General features: G+C 28.8%; 1 protein-coding gene across 1 annotated transcript in view; it reads right to left on the minus strand.

The window, feature by feature from the left end:
• LOC107999984 (dynein beta chain, ciliary-like) overlaps positions 1–12220 on the minus strand; it is a 28796-nt gene extending 16576 nt beyond the window's left edge. The window contains exons 1-23 of the mRNA XM_017060075.3: positions 9932–12220; positions 9007–9237; positions 8839–8946; positions 8554–8767; positions 8334–8486; positions 8042–8250; positions 7723–7953; positions 7344–7547; positions 6885–7076; positions 6586–6795; positions 6100–6374; positions 4884–5002; positions 4496–4813; positions 4339–4411; positions 4029–4202; positions 3856–3931; positions 3552–3704; positions 3363–3458; positions 2911–3257; positions 1408–1564; positions 1103–1335; positions 599–888; positions 150–298 (exon numbers count right to left, since the gene is read on the minus strand). Coding sequence (XP_016915564.2) covers positions 150–298; positions 599–888; positions 1103–1335; positions 1408–1564; positions 2911–3257; positions 3363–3458; positions 3552–3704; positions 3856–3931; positions 4029–4202; positions 4339–4411; positions 4496–4813; positions 4884–5002; positions 6100–6374; positions 6586–6795; positions 6885–7076; positions 7344–7547; positions 7723–7953; positions 8042–8250; positions 8334–8486; positions 8554–8767; positions 8839–8946; positions 9007–9237; positions 9932–10060 — 4341 coding nt within the window. The 5' untranslated portion in view covers positions 10061–12220. The remainder of the gene's footprint in view (positions 1–149; positions 299–598; positions 889–1102; positions 1336–1407; positions 1565–2910; positions 3258–3362; positions 3459–3551; positions 3705–3855; positions 3932–4028; positions 4203–4338; positions 4412–4495; positions 4814–4883; positions 5003–6099; positions 6375–6585; positions 6796–6884; positions 7077–7343; positions 7548–7722; positions 7954–8041; positions 8251–8333; positions 8487–8553; positions 8768–8838; positions 8947–9006; positions 9238–9931) is intronic.
• Positions 12221–12275: the final 55 nt, after the last annotated feature.

Genomic DNA, 12275 nt, shown 5'->3' on the forward strand with positions numbered 1-12275 from the left:
GGTTTAAAAACTTAAGACTTGATCTATAGTTAACCCAAGACCTAGTTCACATTGAATATAGATTTATAAATAAGAGGAGTAAGTTTATTTCGATATTAACTTTAATAAGAGATAAGCTTTTCCACGATGCCGTGGACCGTGTTAATTACCTTCGTTTCAGCCATTAATTCTCTCCAGTGTCTATCTCTAATCGCTGGATTCTGCAATTCTGAGACCGCTCTCAACGATGCCATCATATTTCGCACTTCTGCTTCTATGTTGTTATACAATTCCCAAGGACGAACATCTTTGTCCAATTCTATCAAGAGAAATGAATATTTGGAAAATTTTTTATGCGATAAACAATGCATAAAAATTTTATTTTATATTTACAAATAAAAAAGTCAATTGATCATTTTAAGGTTAGACAATGAAATGTTGAATTTCACTGAAATCCTTTCAAAAATATTGCTCTATTTTCTTAACAAAGAGAGAAAAAGAGAGAGAGATCTTGTACATTATAACACAAGAACTATATTATTATTAAAAAAATAATTGTAAAAATTATAAACTCGATAAATTTTTATTGGTAGGAAGAGAAAAAAACTTTTCGTCTTACGTCTTAATTCTCTAAGGATTTTTTTACATTCTTGATCCATCCATTCTATATCCAATTTTTTCCATGTGGTTTTCTTCCATTCGTTTAGAGACGTCTGGATCACATTCACATAATCCCAAACCATTTTCAAAAGTTGCATCTCTTTTTGTATCTGTTTCGTTATTTTAAATTCAGGCATTTCTTGCTCAAAAATTGCAATCTGGCCGTGTAACTCTGCCTCCTCGGACAGGAATTTCAAAATTTGTTCGCGTGATTCATTTAATTTCTCGTAGGGATTCTTGCACACTGGACTATAAATATACGTATAATAATCAGCCAACTTAAACGAGATTATAAGATATTTGAAAAATAAGATATAAATATTATCGTTATAGAGATTTTTATCTATAAATTTTTTTAAAATTTTTCTAAAATCTTAGAATAAATAAATAAAGCATATATAAAGAACAAATTAAAGAAAAATTTTCAAGCGAAAAATTATCGTTATTTTTTTTTTTTTTTTACTTGAAAATATCTTCTTTGTGGAATTCTTCCAAGAAATATTGCTGTTTAAAATCATAATAGCTTAGCCTCTTCTTCAAAAGTTCGATCTGTCGAGTCATCAAAGGTTGTACGACATGTTTCACTTGAGCGGCTACTTTTTTCAATGTTTCCCAACTGACTGGTAACTCTGTGAGCCAATTAAAAATTTTATCCTCTATAACCACATTATAAGTTTGTAAAAGTTCTATAGTTTTCTGAAAAATATTAATTAATTTATCAATCGAGAGAAAAACGCATTTGTATTTTTATCACATTATTTTTATTACCTTAATAGGATCGAACATATCTTCGATCTCATACTGGCGATCTCTCACTTCTTTTAGATAATATATGGTTTCCAGAAGCGCATCGTAATCATCTTCCTGAATAGGACGTGAGAAATTTTCCATTGCCGCTTTCAAAAATTTCGATAACTCCTCCAATCTAATTCGTAACGAAAAATCAAAATTTAAAATCAAATCAAAGATTCGAATCAACATTTTGCAAGAAAAAAAGTGATAAAAGAGAAAAAAAATATTTTTTTAAATTGAAAGACCTTTAACTTTGTTAATAAATTACGATTATATGAAATCGAACATTCATAATAAATTATTCTAAATTCAAAAAAAAATGTTCAGCGATTAGATTATTTTCTTCTTACATTGTAAATTTATTAGAAAATAAAATGAAATGAAATGGGAATGAACGAGTATAAAATTCTAATGTATCAAATCAACGTCTTATTTCTTTGATAGATAAACGATCGAATTCTCTTGAATTGTTTATATTGCTTGCGAAATAAGTACTTTGATAGTTTCCCGGAATAATGATTCCGAGCCAAATACACAGTTACGCAAATATACAGAGAATTAGTGCCAACATCGACCGTCCCGATTATGGTTTCAGAGAAATCGGCTCTATTTGCGGTTAGAGGTTAACATGTGATCCGCATTCATAGAACTCCCTTTTATAGATTACGTGAACAGTATTATGTCTTAAAAAGAAATCATTCGAGTTACTGGAAACTTAAAAAAAAAGTTTCAATCTCATAATTTATATGAAAATTATTTCTTTAAAATTGTTGTTTCTGCCATTCGTAACGTTTTAACGAGAAAAATTTAATCGAGATTTCCATTTTATTATTGTATTTGATATTTCTGTAGTGTAAAAATAATAATACGACAAAATTTAAACTGCAATCAAAGTAAAAATAATTATTTTTAAAATTATATAACCATGATATTGAATCTATCAAGGTAGCTTTAACCTTAAATTGAAAAATAATTAATATAAATTAATATAAATATATTTCTTTAAAATTATTGTTTTAACGTTTCGTAACGTTTTAACTAGAAAAATTTAATGGAGATTTCCATTTTATTATTGTATTTGATATTTCTGTAGTGTAAAAATAATAATACGACAAAATTTAAACTGCAATCAAAGTAAAAATAATTATTTTTAAAATTATATAACCATGATATTGAATCTATCAAAGTACCTTTAACCTTATAAATTGAAAAATAATTAATATAAATATTTTAAAATTTTATCACAAGCGATAGTTACGTTTATTCTGGATTAAAATTATTCGCACTAACGTTACGTTATGCAATATTATCGTCGATTTCCCAATGAATCGTAACTTAAATTCAAGCGAGGTAACTTTGATTTCTTATTTTTGACACATCTAGAATATTAAATGCATGAAAAAATCCTTGGAAGATCCTGGTGACCTCGTTTGAGTGTTTTTATGTGGAATAAAAATGAAAAGAGAAAAATTGAATTACTGAGTGGTAATACGCTTGACCAAATAATCCTTGAGCACGTTGGACCACTTGCAAATAATATTTAAAAGAGACTGTTTGAAAGGCTTGACATCGAGTCTCAACCATTGACAAAGGATCTCTTCATTTTGCAGTTTATCACACTCGTTGTACAAATCGATGAAATAGTCAATTTCTCGTTTGAAGTCTTTCAAATCCGGTTTCTTTTCCTTCAAATTTTCTGGAAGATATTCTGGATGTTGTTCGATCATCTCTCTTTGCTCGGGATTTACGTATTGAGCGAATTTCAAAAAATAAGACAAATATTCTTGCTTATCGTCTGTCCACAACCAGGAATAGTTTTCGTACGTCTGTAAATGATAATTTTAATCAATAGTTTTCATATCGCTTTTCTTATTATTCGATTGAATAGCTGATTGAAAATTGAAATCTTAAATTTGAAATAATTACGTTACCAGAGCATGCTTTTTTACTTCTGTCAAGGCTAGTTTAACTCGATTACAAGTTTCTTCTAACATAAATACGATACCTTTTTCTTCGGCAACGTCCACCTTTGAGAACGAAGAAATTCGATTGAAATTTTATATCGAATAAGAAATAAATGGATCGTTACAATTTTCAATTATAACCAAGAAGAAATATACCGCGTAATTCTCTTGCTTCTCGCGCAATTCAGGATCGACACGTGGTATAAGGATACCCATTTTCATCATGTCAAGTAAAAGTGATTCGAAAAAAATGTAGAAACCTTCTGGATCGTCTAATTCCACCGATGGTCGGAAAGTGATATTAGGATTCTTTCGTAAAAGATTAAAAACAAATGTTTCGTTTAAGTGATAAAAATTAAAATACATATATGACGAAAAATAATAAAAATTTCTCAATTATCAATTTTTTATTTCGATAAATTTCCAAAAGAAATTTGTTTACATTCTCAAAGGTATTCACCTCTAAACACATTTGGATTTCGAATGAAGGATATATATCGCCTTCAGGATCAGTTTCGTCAAGAATGTAACAAATACTGCGAAAAACGTAATAAATTGATTTTTTTAATTTTTATAAAATACTGCGTAGAAGAGATATAATGTCGGTAAATCGATAAAGTAATTATTAATAACCTAGTGGAGACAGCTTGAATAAGACCTTTGGAAATTAAATTGTCAACATAAGATAGATAAGGTTGCCATTTTTCACGTCTCATTGCTAACGTTTCTTCATCAACCTCCTCTTCTTCTTCCACTTGCTCTTCTTCTACTTCTATTAATATCTCCTCGGGTATTTCCTCTTCCGGCCTATATAAGAAAGAATCGATATAAATTTCTCTCAGTCGATTTAAATTAACGATTAACCGAATATTAAAAAGTATATAATGGTTACATTTTATCTTTTATGGAAAATATACGATAAAAAAAATACAATTTATATTACCTTGGAGCCTCGAGTTCTATAGCTTCTTCGGTTATTGCTTTCTCTAATTCTATTTCCGGTTTCTCTTGTACAGCTAGATAATTTGAATAAATAAATTATTGGAATAAATTAGAACTTTGTTAAGTAATTATAATAGAAATTATAATTGCTCAATTACTCTCTAACAATTCCAAGTCTTCTCTATCATAGAATTGCTCCGGGAGCAAGTCGAAGAATAATTTATAATTCTCTTTTAATACTTGTTCCAATTGTTCAGCCATTGATTCGATTTCCGCAAACCTTTCCGCGAATTTATCATCTTTATCAATTAGAGACAACAAATTTTCATCCCTGGTATCTTTACGATAAATAACCGGTATCATCGCCCAGCCATACATATTGTTCATAATATTTTTTAAATTGTTTTGGGCACGGAACACTCTGCTGTGTAATTTCCAAATAATTTTTAACAAATTATCGATGTATTCCATAACCCCTAAATAATAATTTGTTCGTATATTATATCGTTGAAATATTTTAACCATGATTTAAATTATACTCTTTACCTTCCGAATTCCAATTATATTTTTCTTGACCATCATCAATTATATTATCAACGTTCACAACTTCGTCTTTTACCAATTGAAATTCTATCGGAATGCTTTCAGTTCGTATTCTATTATACCTGAAATAAACATATATTATGTCGTGTAATAATCGAATTATTTTCTAAAGTTTTTTATCCAAATAAAAAATTTTAAATTCTAAAATAATATTACTCGATTGATATTCAAATAAAGATATAGATACAGAATATTTAATAAATAAATAAATATATATATTTATATGTATATATGTAGCTTTAATTTTTGCAAAATATAAATATTTTTGAAACAATTTTCCTGCGTGAAATAAAAAGTGAATCGTATTGATGGAAAATATTCAAAACAATGACTCAATAAAGATAAACATGCCAAACACGTATCTCAAATTGGCGCTTCATCGGAAGACTATTCATTATCGTAGCTGAGACTTACATTTTAAGTAGGAAAGATAATCTTAGGTAGATATAACAGAGTAGTATATAATCGTATAAAACTACTAGCTGACAATTCATCTAATAAAGAGATAGCTTTACAATCTTTAAATCATCATCAATGATCATATCTTTTTTCAACATTTTACTACTATTATAATTAATTTTATAAACATTTAATTCGTATAGATCTGTTTGTTTTATGTTTGAATAAAATCATTTTTAAAAATAATTGAAATAATTAGAAACCATTAAGATTATAGATTATTGAATATTCTTTCATTTAGTAATAGTTCTTTTATATGTTTCAATGTTATAAATATTCATTACAATTAAAATTTTCAATAACAGATATATAATTTTAAATTAATTCTTTAAAAAAAAAATTTGAAATGAAATTGAAAAACTAGCTGACAATTCATCTAATAATGAGATAGCTTTACAATCTTTAAATTATCACAATGATTATATCTTTTTTCAACATTTTGCTATTATTATAATTAATTTTATAAACATTTAATTCGAATAGATTTGTTTATTTTATGTTTGAATAAAATCATTTTTAAAAATAATTGAAATAATTAGAAACCATTAAGATTATAGATTATTCAATACTTCTTCATTCAGTAATAGTTCTTTTATATTTCAATGTTATAAATATTCATTACAATTAAAATTTTCAATAACAGATATATAATTTTAAATTAATTCTTTAAAAAGAAAATTTAGGGTTGAAAATTACTTACCAATTTATTATTAAATTCAACTTGTAAGTACTATCGAAAAAGAATTGTGATCTATTATAAAATTCTATGGCATCTTCGGGAAGATCAGGTTTCTTTATAATTGTCATATAACGGATTTCTCTCAACGTAGTTTTTAATTCGTGGGCAAAATTTGATTGTAATAACCTATCGTCTCCAACTTTTAAAAGGGTTTTCAACAAATGCGTTTCCCAAATTTCTGGCAATCGTTCTTGCCAAGCGGTGAATATTTCTCTTTCCTTGTCATCGATGATATTCTTGAAAAGAGAAAGATATTATCAAAATATCTAATCTTTTACTTAACGAGATTATAAAGCAATGAGAATGATAAAACTATGAGATATTCGAAATTTACAAATAATACAATTTCGTATAAACAATTGCGAATATATATGTATATCAAAAATATATCACTATTAAATCGTATTAAAAATTAATTTGTTAGTTTGTTTATTATTTCACTATTACCATTAATTCCTCGTATTTACTTCTAAGTTCGCTCTCCATTTTTTCGTTAATTAAAGGATGATCGATAAATTTGCAACAATCAACTGGATAACGAGTTCTGTGACGAAGTTTCACTAATAAACACAAAGATGCAACCACCGGTGGCAAATGTATATTTATCCCAGTTTGCTTCTTTTCATCAGGGAACGTGAAATTTTGATCGAATAAAATCTGTAATACAATTATTGAGTTATTATTGTTATAATTATAAGTTAAAATTAATTCATCTATATAATGATATAATGATAATTCAGTTTTACCTTTATTTTGTCAAAATGTGTATTCATTCTGTCAATAATTGTTTCATAATTGTGCCAGAGTTGGGCCATTATTAGAGGTCTATTGGCAATTGTACCCATTATCCATATAAATTTATAATACGCCTCTAAATTGTGACATTCGGCAAATGCCTGATCGAAAATGCTCGCCAATTTTCGATCATATTGTTCTATCTTTCATTCCAATAATTATTTTCATTAATTAAAAATAAAATAGAGATAAGCAAATTAAAAATTGAAAGAAAGATATCTATTCGAAGCAAGAATTAGAAAAACATTATTAAATAGATAAAAATGTTTATACAGCTATACATGTTGAAAATATTTCTGGAGAAATATTATATTCGTCCGTGTTCCTTATCGTTAAAAAAAATTTACATTTTTTCTTTTTTTGTTTTTCTAATAAAATTATTCAATTTTTAAGCAGAAAGGATAACGTACTTCGTTCAAAAATTTCTGCAAATCTTCAGTAAATTGTTCTTCCTCGGGCGTTAAAACCTCATAAGGCAATTCTCCAAAATGTTGATACAACTTAAGAAATTCTTCATAAATGTTTTCAACCATAGTAAGCAACGATTTTCCTTTCAAACCAGCAATTTCTATCCTCTCTAGTTTCAAATAATCTTGTATTGTATCAAATAATGACTGTAATAAAAAATTATCATAATTTTATAATAATATAATAATTAATATAATAATTCACATTAGAAATAAAAATTGAAAATCAATCAAGATTGCCAAGACTTGAATAAAACAAATTATAATTTATAATAAAATTATTGTGCGCGAAAAAAAAATAAATATATATTTTTTAATAAACCTCTATTTCTTTAAGTCTTTTCTCAAACATGTGAATTCTTTCGAGGACTAATTTCTCGTGAAAATTCCAAGGTACAGTCTCCGACGATTTGAAATACATCTCTATTCGTTCTTTATACGATCGAAATAGCTCTTGATAACTAGTAAGATATGGCAATACTTCAGCAATCTTTATTTTATTATCGTCGATATCTCCTTCGAATAAAGTTGATGGATTTATATATTTTACTGCCTATAAAGATATAAATATATGTAAATCAATTTAATATAATGATAAGATGTTACTAATACTATATTTATATTACACGAATTAAATATACCTGAGAAATGATCAAATTTGAAATTTCTCGTAAGAGAGCAATAATTCTTTCGAGAGTATAGAATCTCGAATTAGCCCACATTAAGCATACGCAGTGCAGCAATATTTTTACTTTTGCCAATATATCTTTAAATTCAAGCGTTTCGATTTCTTGGAAATAAGTCTCTAGAGGCTTTAAATAAAGATTGATATCTCTAGTTTCTAATAATGCTAAAAGAATTCGAGTAAAACTTATTTAAAAATAGGAAATATCGATCATAATTTTCTTTTACTAAATGCAATTTTTCGCTTACCCGCAGTGACGTTGTTTACTAAATTTTTGAAATATTGCGAGTAAGGACTTTGCGTTTTCTCTAAAACTAAATCTATCTGTTTCACCTTTGGATCTTTCAGTTGAAAATAGATGGACTCCATATTCTTTAATCTCATACTCCAATAATCCAGTTCTAAATGAAGTGGAATAGAAGAATAATTGTTATTAAAAAATAGCGTTACCATTTGGAAAATGATTACCGGATACAAGAAATTTTCCATTTTTCGAGAATTTAAACTCTTCGTTAAGAATCTCATTAATCTGAGTCGCCCATTTTACCACAATTTCTTCTATATTACTCTTTACTTTAAGTTGTTTAGATATGTCTACATCAGTATAAAATTTTGGATCTAGAATTTCTTCGATATCCATCGGCATTGGCAGTAGAGTTTTTCCCGTTATTTTTCCTCTAACCTAAGTTTTGTTCCATTCATTTCGTTTGAATTTGCTTGAGGTATTAAATTAATACTTATATTTTTTATTACCTGCCATATTAAAGTTCGAAGATTGTATACTTGCTTTTTGACATCTTTGCGAACTACTTCCGGCCAACCAACGTGATTTTTTGGATTAGACAACATAGGTACGTATGCCTGGAATTGGAAGAAAATGAAATAGAAATTTTCGAAATGGAATGTAAGAAAAATGAGAACCTGTTCGACGAGCACGGCTAATTCCTCGATCGGATTCGGTGCCATGTCACCCGGTATCAACATTTGCTTGTAATTAGTCTCCGTGATCACTTGGGGTTTCCTCTTCAAGAAGTACGACTGCTTTCTCTTTGCTTGCGTTATTTCGAGTAAAGGTATCAACACATTGGCTGGTGTCAATTGCAACACGAGGACCATCTCCGATGGGGTAGTTAAGAACTTTATAATTAAATCCTGAACGCGAAATAATTCAATCATTATTGAAAAACGAACAAAAGAAATTAATCTTTAAAATCTCTTTCTTTCAACGATTATCTCTATAGAAATCGTTGGTAGTAACATAAGTAACATAATGGTCACGCTATTCACAATGTTCTTCGCGCGATGTATTTCGAAAAAATAATGGGCAAATTTTAAAAAATAAAATGACAATTCTCACGCGAGAATGATCAACGAAGTTGGGAATAAAAATTTTCTATTTAATTCCATCTATTTAATTAACTTCGTTACATCCTTTGATAAATCTATCTTATTTATATAACATGTAATAAGTAGAAAATGTTTTTAAGAAAATACATCATATTTTTTAACAAGCATTCTTTCTCGCCGATGAGTATCATATAAATTATAACGAAATTAAAGATTTATTAACGATTGGACAACGAAGAATTCCTTGGTACTAGTACGATCACGCAATTGAAGTCGAACTGACATTTCCTTTACGAGGTTAATAGTACTAGATTTATTATCTATGACCTTTTAGATATCTAAAAATTTCAGAGATGAAAATCGAAATGAAAAATTTGAAAGAATCTTAGATCTCTTATATAATAGACATGTGACCAAAGAAATTGAAAGTATATGTAATAATGTAAAGTATTTGATTAAAGTTTTTCCAGCTAAAACATGTAAATAGGGAAGAAATTACCTTATATTCTGCATGTGCCAACATTTTCGTCCATCTGTCGATTTTTAATTTCCTCGAATGCGTAAGATAATTAAACATATATTCCAACCGTGGATCTTCATCCTTTTTCTCATCATCCTTTTTCTCCATGTTTTATTTACCACTTCATTTACTACCTTAAATCTAGCATTTCTTGTTACTATAAGTCGATATAGGAATACGTATTTTATCGTATGTTTGTATAAAAAAATGACGATTCATGTGACGGAAAAATAGATATCTTCAGATAAATTTCTTCTGTGATATAATCTCGAATAAATTCATACTATTTTTAAATTTGAACGAAATGTAGACGATTTTCAAATCATTCTTTTGTTCTTTCAAAGTATTGAATTTTAAAGATTTTTGTCTAATTAACGGTCTAATATTTGCGATTATATAAATATATCGAAACATAATGCGTTAAACAATGAAATGGTCGAAATATGAAGTAATCGATTAGCATCGAGTGGCGTTAAAATGCTTGACATAATTTACGCTCTTCCTTGTAACTAGTAAATCTTCTTTGATCTTTCTATTTAACGTGTATTTGCATCGATATGTTAATTTTCACTTTTTTGCAAATAATAATACAATATATATACACAATATGTATTTATTTCGTAAATTCCTATGTTTTCGTAAATATATTTCAATATTTTTTATCTATAAAATTTTACGATACTGAAACTCACGATTAATTCTTACGTCATAAGTAACCGTCGATATGCAAAACAGAATATAAGTATTTAAATCAACATGTATATACATTCTTGAAGATCAATTACGACCTAATGATATTTACATTACTGGTTGAAAAGTTGATATCATGATGAAACGTAAGATCTGTAGCTACTGTAGATATATATATAGAACGTTTACGAAATGTTGACAAAAAACACGACATCTATTCGGAACTCAATTGAACTAAACCGGCAAATTTAGTTCCATTAACCTTAACCATGAAAATTTAAAAAGACGCATATAAGAGTAAAAAAAAAAAAAAAAGAATAAATATTTTCCAATATGTATTCTCTGTTAAAGGATACAATTAATTTTAAAATTTGTTTTAGGGAAAAAAAAGAAAAAAATGAAAGATTATTGGATATTTTGGATTTCGACGAGAGGGTCAAGGCGAAAGAGCAAAAGAATCTCGGACCAGTGTCGAATGTTCCTGAAGAGTGAGGGAGCTCGATTCGGGAGTGGAAAGCGGCAGGTGTTCCGGGTTAATATTCGTAGCGAAAAGGATTGTTTTGCAACGTCGGCTCTTCGGCCAGCTTACGTGCGCCCGTGCCTGTCTCGTAATTAGTTTGACTTTCACCGTGAGGGCCACCATACCCGGCACCACACACTTTCGCTCGTCTTCTCCTCTTTTGCCTCTGGAATTACGTTACGGAGAAAATGCTTGAATGCGCCCACAAGAATTTAGGCCGATATCAAGGACGTTCTTGCGACGTAACCTAGCCAGATTCGAATCGTCGCCCGATCCACTCATCCGACTTACCAAATATCATACAAATCTCTTTATGATCGGCGACGTACGAGCTGCTGCGCATCCGTGCTCGCTCGTTCGCTTTCGTGTAATCAGGGTTTGATTTGTCGTAATCTCTTGGAACGATCTATGCGCACGTTTCCATCGGTACGATGATCTTTCGAGCCGTAGATCGTAATCCTTTACAAAGTTGCAAACTGGATCCTAATGAGATGATTAATCGTAAAAACAAAATGCGAAACAGTTTGATTTGTAATCTGTCAAAAATGCATTAAAAATATGATCATGATAGGAAGGAAGATCAGAATAGATTTTATATATATATGGTTAGAAAACACTGATATGTAATATACATTTCATTGCCATTTAAACTTTCCTTTAAATGTCGGTCCTATATAAATACATTTGCCAATTTTATACATTGACTTTTCGTACTTTCATTCGAACGAAATTTTATCTGTTTTCGAATTCAAAGGTTTACGTCTTGAAACTAAATTGTTTCGCATATCTGAATTTCAATTGGCGTGCGACAGACTTACCTTACTCGATTAATTTAAAAACGAACGAAGAAACGTATCGAGAAATGAAAGTAATAAATTACATCGTCGATAGAATCTCAACTACAACTCGATACAATTCGATAATGATCTAAGCGAAACGCGAAAGCGTTTATATTAAATTAATTAAACTAAAATAGACGAATGAATGAAACGGATCCTTTGTTTACGCTTTCGATCGCGCCGCTTGAATAGCACCAATTCCCGCTATAAATTTCGCTTCCATTCTAGACGAAAAATCTAGGGATGCCGTTAATAAGATCAGGGTTACGTAGTC

The sequence above is a fragment of the Apis cerana genome, linkage group LG8, assembly GCF_029169275.1.
Source record: "Apis cerana isolate GH-2021 linkage group LG8, AcerK_1.0, whole genome shotgun sequence".
Classification (NCBI taxonomy): domain Eukaryota; kingdom Metazoa; phylum Arthropoda; class Insecta; order Hymenoptera; family Apidae; genus Apis; species Apis cerana.